Source organism: Puma concolor, chromosome D2, assembly GCF_028749965.1.
Source record: "Puma concolor isolate L17-30 chromosome D2, mPumCon1.1.hap2, whole genome shotgun sequence".
Taxonomy (NCBI): Eukaryota; Metazoa; Chordata; class Mammalia; order Carnivora; family Felidae; genus Puma; species Puma concolor.
In genome coordinates this window covers 12325672-12344325 of record NC_141677.1, presented here as the reverse complement: position 1 = coordinate 12344325, position 18654 = coordinate 12325672, and the positions used below count along the sequence as shown (strand labels likewise).

Sequence of the window (18654 nt, the reverse complement as noted above, 5' to 3'; positions counted from 1 at the left end):
TAAAAGTAGCATCACATAATAATTAGAGCAAGAACAGAGATCATTGATATTCTTGTATTATTCTGTCTCCATCAACCTTCACAAGTAATTCTGAGTCATGTCATGTCCCTTATCTCTGTCATGGGGATAATTCTGGCCAGACATGGTGTTCGGTAAGAATGTTCTCCAGGTGATAAGAAACCGAGTCATGTATGCTCCGTCACGGAGTCTCCCATTAAAAGAGAGTTCACGTTTTAGCAGGGACCTCAGCTGTACCACAGAGGCTGACAGGTTTGAACATTGGTGCCTCTTAACTCCGGCTGAAGGCCCCGTTTCTGTTTCCTCCTGTGCATGTTTCCAGTTCGGTGAGCAGAACCGTGGCTCTTGATAAAAGAACATGCCTGCCTGGTCCTGCTGAGGCCGCGCAGATGTGGGAAGGCAGGTCCCTGCACGAACCACCGAACAGTGGCCCTGCCTGCCGTTGGGGAGCTTTAGCCTCCCAAAAGTGAAAAAGTTGCATAGAGACAGAGTTTTGTTCTTTCAAAAACTCCCCGTAACTCTTACAAACCATATGTATAGAGCGAGCAGTGTGCTTTTTATTCCAGTTAGAACGTTGGCAAGGACCAAGACTCAGAAGCAAGAAATACTTAGACCTGGGGCGGCTGGGTGGCTCAGTCGGTTGGGCGTCCGACTTTGGCTCAGGTCGTGATCTCACAGCTCATGGGTTTGAGCCCTGCTTCGGGCTCTGTGCTGATGGCTCGGAGCCTGGAGCCTGCTTCGGATTCTGTGTCTCCCTCTCTGTCTGCCCCTCTACCCCAATTGTGCTCTTTCTCTGTTTCTCAAAAATAAATAAACATTAAAAAACATAGAAGAAGAAATACTTAGATTCGTTGAGGGGAAAAATCTAGCTGGTAAAACATAGGAATGCTTCTGGTGTGGAAAAACAATGAGGCCCATAATTAGACAGCTGTATCTACATTGCTGAGACATGGAGATTTATGAGCTTGGAGTGAGGGGGGAAGGCTTCTTAGAAGATTAAGAGGAAAAAGACACCAGGGAATTAGCACATCTTTAAGGACAAAACCGAGAATGTAGAGCATCTTAGAGATAAGCTAATCTATCCTCCCCCTTAATCTACAAATGAGGATGCAGAGACCCTCATTGATAAATTATGGGTGCAGCTGGAGTAAATAAAACCCAGGGTTTTTGACCCAACACCGTGGCTTCTTCTGGACCACGATGGCGGGGGTAATCCTAGCCGTTGAGAGAGGTTTTCATTGTATGAGGATGGAGTTAACATAAACAAACATGTACTGACTATGGTGTCCTCTGTGGACTTCATTGAAAACACATACACACACACCCCCTTCCAACAAGGTCACGGTAAATCCCTTCATGTAGCATGCTGTATGGCACAACCTTGCTTGTAAAAACAGAACCCCCCTCAGAAGGGCAGAAACACGATCCTCAGGAGATTTGCACACTGCTTTCTAACAGTTTCTCTTTGCTGTTTTGAAATATATTTAAAAAAAAAATAGATAATAGGCGCCTGGATGGCTCAGTCGGTTAAGCGTCCGACTTCGGCTCAGGTCATGATCTCACAGTCTGCAAGTTCAAGCCCCGCATCGGGCTCTGTGCTGACAGCTCAGAACCTGGAGCCTGCTTCGGATTCTGTGTCTCTCTCTGCTCCTCCCCTGCTCACGCTCTCTCTCTCTCTCTCTCTCTCTCTCTCAAAAAAAAAAATAAACATTAAAGTATAATAGATATGGGAACAAATTGTAACCTAGACTGACAACAAGCCCAACAAAAAGTGAGTAGGGAATAAAAATAAGAAAGAGAACCCCTAGCGTGAAATAAGAATAAAACAGTAGCACATTGTTTCATGCATTGATACCTTTTAAAAAAATAGAGTCACTCATGTAACTTACATTTGTTGAGTGTCTACCGTGTGTCAGGCACTGTTCTGGGCACGGGGTGGGGGTGGGGGGCGCAAATAGACAAGAGCCCCTGCCCTCCAGGAGCTCATAGAGGGAGGTGAGCGATACTGTTCTTAAGCTCCATCACCACCACCCCTGCCCCCACCGCCTGCCAGGCTTTGGTGGAAATGTAACTAAATTGGAAAATTGATAATGTCTCCACAAATGGGGATGATTCTAATGAAGGTTGCTTTCTGGTTTTCAGGGAGAAGAAAACGGCTTTCCAGACAGTACTGGAGAACCCCTTTCAGGTAAACAATTGACTCCACGGATGTCTGGGCTTCACTGAGAACTGGCATGGCTGAATTAAAGATAATTTAGGAATATGTTTATCATTAACTTTGAAAATCTGTATTACAGCCTAGAGAAACTTTCCAACCACCGGTCATGGTGAACTGCAAGGAAATGTTAACCAGATTTCACAAAAGCCTTCAAAGAGTCTTTTCTCCGAGCTAACCCTACTGTGCGCAGGGGCGGGGCACAGCTGGGTTCCTAGTTGGACAGGTTTAGGATGGGGCAACAGAACAGAGCAAGCAGACCCTTCTCCCTCAGGAGTCCTAGGAGGCTTGCCATTGCTGGAAAACTGTGCCAGGTGGAAGAAAGCAATGGGGCTTAGGTAAACCAGGTCAGCACAGGAAGGGCCAGCATCCTCTCTCGGTACCTCAGGCACTCGGTTAGCCAAGGGGACCCCCCTGACACCTGGCCATGTGCTGTTCCCTACCTTCTTTCTGCTACCGGTGTGTTTAACCAAAGAAACATGAAGGATTGCGTCCTTTCCCACTTTTTATTGTAAGATGGAAACTCTGGCAGTCTTTAGATTTCTTAGTAATCAATCTTGGGGAAAATCTGGAGTAAGCATTAAAATACGCTACCAAAAGAATAATGAAAAGATATAGAAACCTCACTCATATTTTCTATATCTTTTAAAACACATATCAAATGACCTGAGTCATCAGAGTTTTGTTTCTTTCTCTTCTAATGGGAGGGTGGCGGACCCTGAAGCCCTCAGGATAATCTCATCAATCCTACCTAGCCTCTGCCAGTGTAACCATGCTGAAAACCAGAACACATGTTGTATAATCACCTTAGCCACAGTGATCTCTGGTGGTGAGACTGTAGGTGATTTTTTTTTTCCCCTTCAGCAGATCTATATTTATTAAGGACCTACTGTGTGCCAGGTTCCCTAAAGAGGCCATGTACTAAAAGTATAGTTCTGGGAGACAGAAGTGGGGATCCTGGTTTCAATTCAGTCATCCCCCTGCTGAGATTAGAGCAATCAAAAAAGAAACTGAGCCAGATGAACTTGCATTAGAGACTTCCCACCAGTCTCATGGGACAGGCCCAATGTCAGGGTCCCATCCGGACACCCCATTGGAACTTGTCTTCCTTGGGCCACACCCCTCCCCTACCAGAGGCTAGGACCACTGGCTAAGGATTATCCCTCTTCCACAAATGCTATAGCAGACAAGCTCAAATTAGAAGCACCTAGCTGGGTGGTGTGAGGAGGAGAAGGCATCTTTGTATACAAGCAGCCACTTTTTTTTTTTTTTAAGTAGGTTTCGTGCCCAGTGAGGGGTCCAGTGCAGGGCTTGAACTCACAACCCTGAGATCAAGACCTGAGCTGAGATCAAATGTCAGACGCTTAACCGACTGAGCCACCCAGATGCCCCTCCACTATCCTATATTTAAAAAAAATTTTTTTTTTTACCATGTACCTTTTTTTTAAAGTATGAAATTTATTGTTAACTTGGTTTCCATACAACACCCAGTGCTCATCCCAACAGGTGCCCTCCTCAATACCCATCACCCACCCACCGCTCCCTCCCACCCCCCATAAACCCTCAGTTTGTTCTCAGTTTTTTTAAGAGTCTCTTATGTTTTGGCTCCCTCCCTCTCTAACCATTTTTTTTTTCTTCCCCTCTCCATGGTCTTCTGTTAAGTTTCTCAGGATCCACATAGGAGTGAAAACATATGGAATCTGTCCTTCTCTGTATGACTTATTTCACTTAGCATAACACTCTCCAGTTCCATCCACATTGCTACAAAAGGCCAGATTTTTTAAATTTCTAACATGAGTTCGAAAAAACTCTCCCCCAAAACTTTAACCTGTATATGTACATAACCTATATATATATACATAACCATTATATATACGCAAATGTATATATAAAGATGATCAGATGTAGGCAAATGCATAGAATGTGTGGTAAAATAACCAAAGAAATCCATAAAAGGCCAACTGTTACCGATCTGGGTGTTAAAGAGCATGGTTTCTTTTTCCCCATGCTCATCTAAATTTTCAGCTTTTCTGCAATAGCACATATTTCTTTTCTAATTATAAAAGATCTATACACTTTTGAAAGACTAACACCCTATACACTAATGTGGAATGTGAGCTAAAATGAGAATGGATAGAGCTGTTCAGGAATATCTAGAAACCTTTATGCATTAAGGTTGTTATTAACTAATGGAGTAATCAATTTTCAGTTGTCTCTTAAAAATTTTTACGTGTGTCAAAATGAAATGGAAGAGCTTCAAAGAGGTAAACTTTTCACAGTGATAGTCATAGCAGGTGGTGTTAGTGCGAGCAGATTGCCATTGAAATCAACATCTTTAGCACCTAGCACGGTGCTTTGCACACAAGAACAATCAGGTGTTCGGCTCGATTTTTGTTTTTGTCTTCGTAAACAAGTAGATGAGAGACAGTAACTTAATGGCTTTGCTCTTGGATAAACTGGTGAAAACATCTGGATACAGTAAAACCTCGGATTGCGAGTAATTTGTTCTGTGAGTGTTCCTCAAGACGAGCAAACGTTTCTAATAAATTTTAAATTGATAAACGAGCGATGACTTGTAGTACAAGTAAGTAGTACATGACGCTGAGGGTCACATGATCACAACTGAGCCAGTGGTTCTTCTCTCTCTCTCTTTCTGTCTGTCTGTGGGATTGTGGATGGTCATCTCCCATGCTCGGATGCTCGGTCTCAGGCCACGGTGTTTGGCAGAAATCAGTGATCTTTCAGAATGTTGGAAGGTGCCCACAACGGGCACTACTGTGTTTTTGGTCACTTCAAAGCACCTATGGACAGTCCTTTGTTTTTCCAGACAAGAGTGAGCTTAGGAATGCTTTGCTTCCTTCTAGGTCAGGCTGCCTGCAGATAGAGACCCTTCCCTCTGCTGCCTTATTGCCAGTTACATGAAATACAGTCTATGGCAAGAGTCTATTAATACTGTTTTGTAGCAGTGATTCTGTTAGTGATAGTGAAAGTGGTCTTACACAATAACCCTCCTCTCTCTTGCCTCCCACACACCAGACACGAAGGCTTTCAAAGGTAAGTGCAGGTTAATTTGTTTATTTTTCTTTCTGGTTTGTATTTTCTTTATTATTTTGCATTATATTACAGTATTGTAATCATTTTTGTATGAATATTTTTGGATTATGGAACGAATCATCTGAGTTTCCATTCTTTTTTAAAAACATTTTTTGATGTTTTTATTTATTTTTGAGAGAGACAGACAGAGCATGAGTGGGGAAGAGGCAGAGAAAGAGGGAGACACAGAATCCAAAGCAAGCTCCAGGCTCTGAGCTGCCAGCACAGAGCTCAAAATCATGAACCACAAGATCATGACCTGAGCTGAAGTTGGATGCTCAACTGACTGAGCCACCCAGGTGCCTGAGAGTTTCCATTATTTCTTATGGGGAAATTTCTTTGATATACAAGTGCTTCAGACTATAAGCATGTTTCTGGAATGAGTTATGCTCTCAAACCAAGGTTTTGTTGTATTTCAGTCATTGAAGGAGAGTAGCAAGCTAAGTAAGATTTATCTTATTGTTTTAGTCACGTGCACTAATTCCCCACTTACTGTGTACCAGCCCCAGTTTGAAGCACTTTAAAAATGTGCTTATTAGGAAAATGTGCTTAGAAAAAAGTGCACATGACAGCTCTGAGTTTACTTTCCTTACTGGGCGGATGTTACAGAAGCGATGCTGGGTCACGTGGCTCGTGCTTGGTCTCACAAGTCGTAAGTGGGATTCAAGCCCCCAGCCTGCCGGGAGCTCATTTCCAGCCACCACATGGGGCTGCCCCTCGACTGGTCAGATGCCTTGCCTGCGTAGTGCACACACTGTATGCTGAGTGTCCTACCGCGGGGTCAGCGGTATCTCAGGTAGAGTCTTAATCTGGAGCAAAGCCAGCATCCACCCCCCTCCACCAAAGTCCGTCTCCGCCAAAGACCCTGTCCTAGAAGGAGGGGTTAGGGGCGCCTGGGTGGCGCAGTCGGTTAAGCGTCCGACTTCAGCCAGGTCACGATCTTGCGGTCCGTGAGTTCGAGCCCCGCGTCGGGCTCTGGGCTGGTGGCTCGGAGCCTGGAGCCTGTTTCCGATTCTGTGTCTCCCTCTCTCTCTGCCCCTCCCCCGTTCGTGCTCTGTCTCTCTCTGTCCCAAAAATAAATAAACGTTGAAAAAAAATTAAAAAAAAAAAAAAAAGAAGGAGGGGTTAGACAGACGTGGGAAAGGACAGCTGACAGTTTGTAATCAAGGAAAGAAAAAGAACACAAAGCAGAATCAGCCACCCCTAGAAAAGCAAAGCCCCCTCTGTGGAACCGTTGAACACGGAAGCAAACACCCACAGGAGGCAGAGCCCCAGACCGAGGATACTCCTTGCGATGCCTGGGTTGAAACGGCAACACAAGTGACGGCCTGTGTTCCCTGCTGAAGGAAACCTTAAAGGTGTTCGATGTTCTCATACAGACTTTCGAAATGAAAACATTGGGCCGTGAAAGGAACACGAGTCAGTTATCAAGAGAGTATCCCTCCGGTTGAAAACACACAGAACCCCTCCTCGCCCTCCCTTTCTGAGAAAGCGGTAGCTGTCGCATGGTCACATGGACCACGGCGCTTTCTGTACCTGTTCTCGACGCCTGGCCAGTTTCCCGAGGATGACTTTCTGACCACCTTGCATAATTCAGCACTTGCCTGATCGGAACCGAATGTCCCCAGAGAGACGAATGTAAAATAGGACTTTTATTTTTTTTATTTTTCTAGTTAGGCCCATTAAATGGCACTTTGTTAATGTGTTGACACGACATAACTTCTGAGTCCAGATTCACGTGGAATTCTGTGCTGAATTTTTACCTAGGTCCTTTCTTAACATAGGTTCGTTTCCTTTTGAAAGCGCCTCTACCTTCTGAGTTTGTGTGATAACACAATTGAGGCACAGCGTGATTTGCTAGCCTAGATCCTTCCAGTTTGTCAGTTAGACTCCCCAGTGCTGCCGCCGACATGATGTCTCCTTAAAGGGGTGTTTTAGAGAGAGAGAGAATGAAATTATATTGTTTTTCCCTTCGGTTAAGAGATCAAACGCCCACCAAAAGCCCTTGGGGTAGTTTCTTGGGAGATAAAAATAGTTCATCATTTTCCAGCTCAGAGCATATAAACCACCTCTGATGAATAATGTGGTGTGTGTGTGTGTGCATCCCAATGATTTATCAAAGCCATAAACTGACATTTTAAATATATTTCTTTCCACCCACATTGGAAACCACACATAGGAAAAAAGCATGAATTTATACCCTTAACACACACAACTGCAGAAGTACTCGACTCTGCTTTGACCCTAGTTGGTATTTTCAGGCTCCAAATCGAATAGTTTATAGACCCCTGGGATAGAGTTATTTTATTTCAGGATCACAATATTTTGCTATTTGCAAAGTTGCCGGTATAAAAAATGCTTCCCGTTTAATTGTCTGAATTAACTCAAGACCTAGTCACCCCGGGGAACGTTACTATAAATGATCTAAGAGCGAGCAGTGGTCCTGAGCACACTGGAGGGAAACACCCGTGTGGTAATAGTTCTCGAACAGCCAGAGTGTACAAGATAAAACGGAACTCACCCCTGCACGTTAAGTCAGTCTGTGATCCACTGCCAAAATCCTGGCTGGCGCCATTTTCTAGACCCAACTAATCATGACCTTTGTGGATCCTGGAGTCCTGTTCCAATTCATAATTAACTGTTAATTGGCCATTATTTTAAACCTTGCCAGCCCCAAGCTGGAGTTAGACCCTGCACCGTCGGGCATGACCTGTTTCTTACCATTGTTTTAAGTGACATAGACCTATCCCGTCAGTGAACATTCTTGAATCCTGAACTCTTCCTTAAAGTGTATGAAAATGTGTGCGACAGAGACGATAGAGCACAGGGAGAGAAGACCGAAAACACCCCACAGGAAAACCCATTCATCTACTCTTGAGGGTGGAGAAGTGTTATCTGTTCAAAGACTTAACGACCAAACCGACATGCTATCTCGCGAAGAAAAGTAGCAGCTCTGATTCGAAAATGTCATTTGGCAGGCCCTTCTGGCCAAGAACTTACCCTGCAGATGTCTTTAAGGCAATGGTTTTCAACCCTGGCTGCATATTAGAATTCCCAGGGGAGCTTTTAACTATCCCATGTCTGCCTGCACCCCACACCAATTAACTAAGGATCTCGGTAGACGATCCCTGGTCAGAGTCAGGATTTTGTAAATCTCCTTGGCCGAGAGGGTGGGGGGGTAGGTCAGGAGGAGTTCCTTCTTGCGGCCAAAGGTCCAGAACGAGTGCTTTTAAAAAGGCTCTTGGTTATGCTTCCTCACCCCCAGCTACTAATCCTTTGTTGCTCACCTGTGCACAGAATGAAGTTTCAGTGGATGATCTCATTTAATCCCCTCAATAACCTTGGGAAGTAGATCCCACTGTCCCTGGTCAGAGAGTGAGGCTGTGGCCTTAGCAAGCTCATTACCAGTCCAAGTTGCACACCTGCACCGTGCTAATGGGCATTGACTGTCAGCTGGGGTGTCTCTAAAGCTCTTGTTGTTGATTGGCCGTACACAGTGTGTACTCTTTCTCCATAGCAACCAGGCGTCTTTCTTCTGCTTTGTATACGCTCAGCACTAAACAACAAAAAAAAGCTTCAGTTCATCTGAAATTTTCTGCCCAGAGCTTTAGTGTTTCTCTAAGACACACTCTTCACTCATTTGATTTACTCAACAAATATTACTGAATGCCTCCTGTGTGCCTGGAGCGAAGTGGTGACATCAGACACCAAAGTCTCTTTCCTCTTGGAGTTTAATACTAGCTGGGAGTGACAGGCACTGGGAGTGACAGTCATTACATATGGTGGTAGGTGTACCGTGAGGAAAATAACGAGGGGAACAGAATTTTGCCTGGTAGGGGAGGGTGCTGCTTTAGCTAAGAAGATGCACAGAGACCTGAACAATGCAGAGGAGCCAGCCGTGTGAAGATCTGAGGAAGGAGGACTCCGGGGAGAAGAGCTAGCTGGTGCAAAGGTCCTGGGGCAGGGCTGAGCTGCATGTTCTAGGGACAAGTGTGGGCAGGGAGAAGCCATAGAGAAGGAAGTGAGCTGGGAGATAGCAACAGAGGCCACACTGCGTGGGGACTCTTTTTCTTTACGTATCCTTAAAAAAATGTTAAATCTAACATCTTTCAATAACATTTACATAAGACCTGACAGAAACGCCGTTACATCATTTATCTCATTCAACTCATGAGATACAGAAATGATCATTTTAATTTTATAGATGAGGAACCTGAAGTCCGTAGATGTTAAATGCGTGGAGAGGTCAAGCTCTAGGAGGTTGGAGGGCTGAGATTTGAAGATGCTGCTCCGTGCAGGGCTGGTCGTATGTTAGCCATTCCATGAATGACCGTTGTCCCGATGAAAAGACACTGACCAGGCTCAGCTGGTCACAGTGTCCAATTCTTGATCTCGGCTCAGGTCATAATCTCATGGTTCAGGAGTTCGAGCCCTGTGTCGGGCTCCTGACTGGTGGTGTGGAGTCTGCTTGGGATTCTGTCTCTCCCCCTCTCTCTGCCCCTCCCCTGCTTGTTCTCTCTCAAAATAAATAAACTTTAAGAAAAAAAAAAAGAAAGAAGAAAAGACATAGAGAAATCTGGCGTTTCTTCCTCTGACAAAGTCTCCCCGAGTTTAAGCCAGTACTCAGACTAGACTCACAGAGAGCAAGTCTTTCCAGGGTTTTGGTCTCTAAAATAAGTCATCATAAATTAATGGTGTGTTCCATTCTTGCTTTGCATCAGCAGAAAATACACAAGTCAGGTGTCCAAATATGGCAAGTGAGGACCCTCCCTAGTAGAGAATCTGAGTGAATTTTTATACATAAGTAACTTCTTTTTTGAAATAGCCCTCTCCTCTCTGCCCCCAAATCTAGAATCCCCTTGTATCTTAAGACCAATTCTGTACTGTTTTCCACCGATACCTGTTTATTGCTCAAGAAACACAAGCAACATTCCTTTTCCTTTATTATTCTTCAGGTCATAAGATGCATCAGATAATAAGAACAAATCTGCCTTGTCTCCTGGGGAGAAAGTATAGTTCTCATTCATTCATTCGTCTGGCAGACAATTTCTGAACTTCACCTACACAGCAACCCGGTGCTTGTTTTTTGAGAGGCATCAAATAATATTCCCATTTTTCCCCATTTCTGATGAAAGCTTCTTCGGTGCTGTGACTCTCTCCCCCCACAATTGTTTCTCCCCCAAGGCATCACCCAGTCTAGCGTTTTATGTGCACTATTACATGATAGGTGTTTAAAGCAGGGCAGGACAAAATGTGTTCGATACAAAACAAAACATGTTCCTCCACTTCGGTCTGCCAGAGAGCTAATTATAGTTTATGATTCCAAACGGCAGCTTCACATTCGCTACCGTTGCCAGTTCGGGTAGATTTCAGTTCAGCGAGTGGTTTGTGATTTGTGTCATGAGAGATACAAAAGGAAACATCGATAGGGTTTTGGCATGTCATGTGTTGTAAAACAGACTGATAAATGGTCAGCGTAATTGTTCAAAGAATAAAAGCTTCTCTTACACTAGAAGGCTTAAAGGAGCTTCCCAGGAACCTTACTGATGTCTTTCTTCTTTTTTATATTATTTATTATTATATTATTTTTATTCTTCTTCACTTGACCTTAGCCAAAAGGCTGAGAAGTGATTATCATTCTCTTCCTCCTAATGGAGAAAACTTGCCAACCCTGAATCTGACACAGGAGATGCTGGGGAGGACCTTCGGACATCAATACATTTAATTCTGGACTTTGAGATACAGATCCTCCTTTATTTTTCTGTGACATTTAAAAATATTTTTAAAGTCGGAGCACCTGGGTGACTCAGTCGTTGAGCATCCGACTCTTGATTTCAGCTCTGGTCATCATCTCAAGGTTCGTGAGATCGAGCCCCACATCAGGCTCCATGCTGAGCCTGAGGCCTGCTTCGGATTTCTCTCTCTCTCTCTCTCTCTCTCTCTCTCTCTCTCTCTCTCTCTGTGTGTGTGTGTGTGCTCCTCCCCTGCTTGCTCTCACTCTGTCTCAAAATAAATAAACATTTAACAACTATATTTTTTAAAGTATCCAAAGAAACAATCATATAAAAAATTAGGAAATATCCATTGTTAACGTGTGTGTTATACATACTTCCAGACTCCAGACTTTTTCTGTGCCTGTGAATATGTATATAATATATGCTTTACGTGGATATGAATGACTATACCATTTGTTTTTTATAAAAATGGAATTAGGCATACTCTTTTTTTTTTTTTAATGTTTATTTTTGAGAGAGAGAGACAGGCAAAGCACAAGTGGTAGAGGGGCAGAGAGAGAGGGAGACAGAGAATCCGAAGCAGGCTCCAGGCTCCAAGCTGTCAACACGGAACCCAACGCGGGGCTCGAACTCACGGACCCTGAGATCGTGACCTGAGCTGAAGTCAGATGCTTAACTGACCGAGCCACCCAGGTGCCCCTAGGCATACCCTTTAGTAACCTGCTTTCCTTGCCATTTGACAGAATATTGTGCATTTGACTGTACCTTTATTTTTTTTAAGTTTTATTTTGTTTTTTTTTTTTTTAATGTATACTTATTTTGAGAGGGGGAGAGAGAGAGAGAGAGAGAGCACGCTCGTGATTGGGGGAGGGGCAGAGAGAGAGAGGGAAACAGAATCCGAAGCAGGCTCCAGGCTCTGAGCACAGAGCCCCACGCGGGGATCAAACTCACCATGAGATCATGACCTGAGCCAAAGTCAGACACCCAACCAACTGAGCCACCCAGGTGCCCCATGACCCTATCTTTAAATAAGAGCAAAGAAAATTGCAAAATTTCCCTTATACCTCTTTTAGTGAGAAATCACCTTTACCATTACCAAGTTCGTTTTTTAAATAAACTTCTGTCCCATCGTGCTAAAGCTTTACTTCCTAATACATCATTATTAATGTGGCTGAAGATTAGTTCCATACATGGAAATGTAATGCAACATTTTTAAACTCTAAGATGTGGAACACATTGCAGAAAGATCTGGATCTGGTCTTGGGCCATTTAAGGTGTAATGAATGGATGAGGAGCCAGAAAACCATACGGAACATCTCACTGCAAGGCTGAGTCAGGAGATACAGACAAAGTGATGGGATTCTGTGAGGCAGTGTTCTGGGCGTTGGCTGGGGAGATTTCATGCAATGGGTGAATCACTTGGGGTCTGTAAGGTGGCTGAGGGTTGAGCAGAGAGAGAGAAGTTAAACAGAGGGAGAGAAGAGAGAAAATTGATCAGAGAGAAAACACCACGAAAGACATGAAGGTAACAAAATATGAGCTGTAATTTTTCCACCTATGAAATTGACAAACATGGTTACCCGTGGGACTTCAGCTCAGGTCATGATCTCACAACCCATGAGTTCTACGTTGGGCTCTGTGCTGACAGCTCAGAGCCTGGAGTCTGTTTCAGATTCTATGTCTCCCTCTCTCTCTGCCCCTCCCCCGCCTGTACTCTGTGTCTCTCTCTGAGAAATGAACATTAAAAGAAAAAAAAGAAATTGACAAACCTTTTTTTTTTTTTACTTGGTGCTGACAAAGGTCAAGTGAGATGAACCCCATCGCTGTTCCCTGATTGGAGTATAAATTTGTAACCACCGTTATTTCGGGAAAGCAGTTTTGGGCTCATGCATTGTCAGCTGTGGAATGCTCATACTTTTGAGCCTAATAATCCCATTACTGGGAAGGTGAATAAAGATGTGGCCAAAAGTATATATGCAAAGGTCTGCATCAAATTGTTCCTCATTGTCATGAGAATTTGTGAAAACCCTAAATGGTGAGTAGTTTATACAAAACCTATAATGGTATACAATTTCCAAATTTTCTACACCAAATTGATGTTAGTCTTTCTTTTAATTAATCTGAGGTCGGTTTTATAGGACGGATGAAGTTCAGGGAACAGAGCAGTCCAGCCTGTCTAGAGCACAGGTTATATTTAAGGAAGTCATGGGAAATAAGGGGCACCTGGGTGGCTCAGTTGGTTAAGCGTCCCACTTCGGCTCAGGTCATGATCTCACAATTCGTGAGTTTGAGCCCCACGTCGGACTCTGTTTTGACAGCTCGGAGCCTGGAGCCTGCTTCAGATTCTGTCTCCCTCTCTCTCTGCCCCTCCCCTGCTTGCTCTCTGTCTCTCTCTTTCTCTCTCTCTCTCTTTCTCAAAAATAAACATTAAACAAAAATTTTTTAAAAAGGAAATAAGACAGGAATTGTAGCATGGAGAGTTTCCAGTAGAGGCTGGGACGTGGTAACTGGTTGGATACAATGAAAAAGTCTGCAAGGACACCAGGAAACTGCCAGTGTAAATAGGGGAGGCAGAGTCCTTTTGGTGCATGGGGTTGGGGGGAAGTTACTGTATCGTCTGCCCTGAGTTGGAGATTCATCTAGACATCAAGAGGGGCTTTCCAGTGGTCAGTTCTGGGGTGCAAAAGAGCAGTTATGCACTCATGCATTCACTCACTCAGCAAACAGTGCTTAAGCGTTTGCTGTATGCTAAGGGCTATGCTGGGTCCGGCAGATGCAAAAAGAAGGGGCCTTCCATTACAGCAGGAGCGCCCGGTGGGGGGTGTTGGGGGTGGGGGAGGGGACCGAAGGGAGGGAGTGTGGACGGGGAGAGCTTAGTGCTAAGAACAGTACCAGAGCACCTTCTTGTCACTCTCAAGGACTCAGCAGTGAGACAGGCGGAGATCTCAGCGTGTCAGACGCCAGGGGAAAGGATGCAGCGGGGACATGGGGGTGTTGGGCCTGCGCTGTCAGAAGGAACCTTCCGGGAGGATGCAGCCTGCCGTGCCATATACAGTGTCCAAAGGGACAAAGGAGCATTGGGATCAGTTCCAGAAGCAGCCGTATCTAAGGGGGGGCCGGGGTGAAGGGGGGCATTAGAAGCAGCAGGAGGGGTCCAGGTGACCTTCAAAGTCAAGTGGGGACCTGCGTGTTCATGTGATAGGCTGTGCTGGTTATCACAGAAACAACACAACCGCTGGAGAAAGTTTGGAAAACAGAAGCGTAATCCTACCGAATTAAGATAATGACTGTTACTATTCTTGTACATTTCCTTCCAGAGTAATAGTAACATAGAGTTTTCACATAGTTCTAACATAGAGTACACACACATCTTACATCTTGCATCTTGCATTTTTCATTTAACATTATAGCACAAGCATTCTCTGGGTTTTACTGGTTTACTCACAGTGTTCATAGTTACTTAACTAATATTCCGTCAAGTTGTACAACAATTTGTTTCACGAGCCCCTTCTCTTTGACATTTGTTTAAACAGTGGATAATAAGGATAAGACTGTAATTAAAGATTGTCATACATAATCTAGATTATCTCTTATTCCCAGAAATTATGTTAACAGGTCAAAGAGCATGAGCGTAATCTTCATGGTCCTTGTTGTCATTTGTATTTGCCACCAGATCGTTCCCAACGATCACCAAAGTGACGCCCTTTTTTCCAAATTCCTTACTTTCCTAAATCGGGAAGTCCAGGGCTCAGTGTAGTAAAGGTCATTATAACCTCCCAGAATTTTCCAAGCTAGAGATCTCTAGCATAGTGTAGCTATTAAAATCCGTGGGGCGCCTGAGGAGCTTAGTTGGTTAAGTGTCAACTTCAGCTCAGGTCACGATCTCAGGGTCCGTGAGTTCAAGCCCCGCATCGGGCTCTGTGCCGACAGCACGGTGCCGGGAGCCTGCTTCAGATTCTGTGTCTCCCTCTCTGTCTCTGCCCCTCCCCTGCTCGCTCGCTCTCTTCTCTCAAAAATAAATAAGCATTAAAAAAAAAAAAAAAAAAAAAGTGAAAATCCCTAGGCAGAAGGAGCCAGGAGACCTAGTGCTGATGTAGAATTTAAGTCACTTAGGTTACCATGTTGTGCAAACCCACTTGCGACTTTATTGTAAAGGACTTCTCTACCCCTTCCTCCCCCTCCTAACATGCTTCCTAGTATTAAAGTGAGCTAAAGATGACTGATGGAAGAATGTTGCCCTTCCTCTGGGCTGGGGCTGTGCCCTTCTTGGTGAGGCTCAGCTCAAAAGCCTCCTGTTCATCCAGCCCCCTGTGCACACCTCAGGCTGTTGGCTCCGCTTCAAAGGCAGCCCCGTGGGTGAAGAAAACACAGATAAAGGCAAAGCGATGATAAGGTGGCCGTAAATCTGAAAAGTACGTTTTCTGGCATTATCAATTATCACTCCGTTTCAAATATGCATATGGGGTGGATATTCCAGTTTTCAGTGGTGTGTGTGTGTGTGTGTGTGTGTGTGTGTTTAAAGGCCTTTTAAAACATTGCACAATCCTTTATACCCTAATGTGCTGTGTGTTTGGCATTAAAGAGCTGTCAGGGCTGACTTGTAGCTTGGAAAGGGTAAGGGTTGAGGTACAGGCAAGTATGGGCTGGTTTACTCACGGGACAGAGTCTGACTCCCGCTGGTGACCTGCCTACAGAGAGAGCCTTGCTCCTCGGATCCCAGATTTTGGTCCACACTGTCACAAATGCACAATGTAAGACACAGGGAGTCTCCAAAAGAAAGGGAAATCGACTGTATAAAATCTTACTAGTGCATCCAGCAAAGCAACCCACCTTTGGTTGTCAAGAACACCACATTTGTTGGGGCGCCTGGGTGGCTCAGTCAGTTAAGCGTCTGACTTCGGCTCAGGGAATGATCTCGGGGTTCGTGGGTTTGAGCCCTGTGTCGGGCTCTGCACTGACAGCTCAGAGCCTGGATCCTGCTTTAGATTTTGTGTCTCCCTCCCTCTCTCTGCCCCTCCCCTGCTTATACTCTGTCTCTCTCTCTCTCTCTCAGAAATAAACATTAAAAAAAATTTTTTTTAAACACATTTGTTGTGGGGGTCTACAGAAATGAGTATTCTGAAACATCCCTCTGTAAGATACAGTGTGTGGTATCTACACCAGTGCTGTTGGCACTCGAGCAGGAGAATAAAGGACCGAGGAGATGGACGCGTGCGCTCGCTGCCTTGCTGACGTGGGGACCGTGTTGTTTGTTTCTGCAGATATAAGCAGAGGCGAGTCCTGCAAGGAGGACTGCACTTGTCCCGCCTGCTCGCTCCGGGCCCCCACCATAAGTGACTTACTCAATGATCAGGACTTACTAGACGTCATCAGGATAAAGCTGGATCCGTATCACCCGACAGTAAAAAACTGGAGGAATTTTGCAAGCAAATGGGGCATGCCCTATGACGAACTGTGTTTCCTGGAGCAGAGGCCTCAGAGCCCCACCTTGGAGTTCTTGCTCCGGAACAGTCAGAGGCCAGTGGGCCAGCTGATGGAGCTCTGCAGGCTCTACCACAGGGCCGACGTGGAGAAGGTCCTGCACAGGTGGGTGGATGAGGAGTGGCCCAAGAGGGGGCGTGGAGACCACCCCAGGAACTTCTAGACCTCTCTGCTTCCCGCTGGCCTCTTTGGACATTGAAACAGCCACAGGTTAAGGAGGAATGTGGATCTGTTCTTTCTTAAGGGTTTAGGATGAGGACACATGACAGTGGACATTGGTTTTCCCCAAAGCTGGTGGGTTTTTTTTTTTGGAGGGGTAGGTTGTGTTTTGGTGGTGGATTTTTGTTTGTTTAGTTTTGCACATCTGTTTTAATTTAACATTTGAACCTGGAATTGGGAAAAATACTTTGTAGACTCACATAGGGACCAGGGCCAAAGACTACAATCAGAATGGACTCATGCCATGATGAAAATAAAATTATCCTCTCCCTTAAATACTGTGGAAGATTGAAATAAGAACTAAGATTGTTGATGGCCCCAGTTGATCATCATCCATAGGATCCTTCATGCTGGATGGGATGCCCACAGCTTAGAAGAAACATAAGGGACATTAAAACCTTGGTTTGCGAGTATAATTCGTGCCGGAAACATGCTTGTAATCCAAAGCACTTGTCTGTCAAAGCGAATTTCAAGAACCATTGGCTCAGTTGTGACCATGTGACATTCAGCGTCACGTACGACTCGTATGGCAAGACATCGCTCGTTTATCGAGTTAAAATTTATTAGAAGCGTTTGCTCGTCTTGCAGTACACTAGCAGAACGAGTTACTCGCAATCCAAGGTTTTACTGTACTTAGGTGAAGTAGCAGGATATTGGTATTATGGGGCCATGCCTTCAGACCACACGTGCCATCTTTTTTATTCAAATGCTTTTGTCATCCGTGCACTGTCAAAAATGTCATCTGCTCAAGTATTTTTGCAAGAAATAAAAAATAGTGGTTTGGGGAGGAAAGAGTCAGGAATCAGGAGGGAGAATAAGGACCTTAGGAAAGTGTTTCACAAAGAGAGCACACAGAATGCCCTTTGTTACCCAAGACTTTTTAAAAATTAACTTAATATGTACTTTTCCATCTTTTGTGTAAGGCTGAGTGTTTTCACCCATGAGATCAAGCTTCGTTAAGAAACAAAACTCACCAGGCCCAACGTTGGAATGTAACCACTTCTAGTACCTACTGTCCCAGCTGGATACAGGGGTCACGAACAAACACTACACAGAGGTTTAGCCAAGAATGGGGAATCTTTCACGCTGACGCTGGGGCAGGAGATCGGCATTAAAATCCAACTTTTAAAAGATTTCAAACCGAATGAAAAATCGGTTCCAAAGAATATCTGATGTTCTTAGATGGTTTTAGGGGGAGGTGAAGTGTGGTTGATGGAAGGGTTTGCTGCTGGAAAGATGGGAGGAAAAAGCCCTTTCCCTCCTGCCATCTTCCCCCTCCCCCCTCCCCCCTCCCCCCTCCCCCCTCTAGGTCTCCACTGTCTCCAAATGGAGACAGAAAAGAGCAGGTGGTCCTCCACCCCCAACCCCAGCCATCGTTCCCACAGTGGGAGGATGGGAAGGTTCCCTTATTCCCAGAGACTCCCTCCACCCCCGGTGACACAAGAGAGAGGTACAGCGCCAGAAGAAAGGGCAACCTGGTGGAGGAGAGGATTGGAATAACAACACCCCCACCAAGGCGCCCTCCCTCCATCTTCCCTGGTCTTCCCCGTCACCCCGTGATTGTAAATACTCCGCTTTATTGAAACCCGTGGCACATCACATACCACCCTCGGTGGCTTGGAGCAGTAGCTGGGGGATGTGGCCTTCTAAATTTCCATTCAGTAGGGTCACAGCTGCAAATTTCACAAAAAAATTTAAGTTTGGGCCGCCTGGGTGGCTCAGTCGGTTGAGCATCTGTTGGCTCAGGTCAGGATCTCATGATTCATGAGTTCGAGCCCCACATCGGGCTCACTGCTGTCAGCACGGAGCCTGCTTTGGATCCTCTGTCCACCCCGCCTCTGCCCCTCCGTGCCAGTTCTCTCTCTTTCTCTCACTCTCTCAAAAATAAACAAA

At 45.0% G+C, this 18654-nt stretch overlaps 1 protein-coding gene across 7 annotated transcripts in view; it reads left to right on the top strand.

Moving 5' to 3' along the window:
- EDARADD (EDAR associated via death domain) overlaps positions 1-17037 on the top strand; it is a 94085-nt gene extending 77048 nt beyond the window's left edge. For all 7 annotated transcript variants that reach the window (XM_086679606.1, XM_086679602.1, XM_086679604.1 and 4 more), the window contains 2 exons: positions 2161-2206; positions 16323-17037. In XM_086679606.1, coding sequence (XP_086535732.1) covers positions 2161-2206; positions 16323-16705 — 429 coding nt within the window. In that variant the 3' untranslated portion in view covers positions 16706-17037. The remainder of the gene's footprint in view (positions 1-2160; positions 2207-16322) is intronic.
- The last annotated feature ends 1617 nt before the right edge of the window (positions 17038-18654 follow it).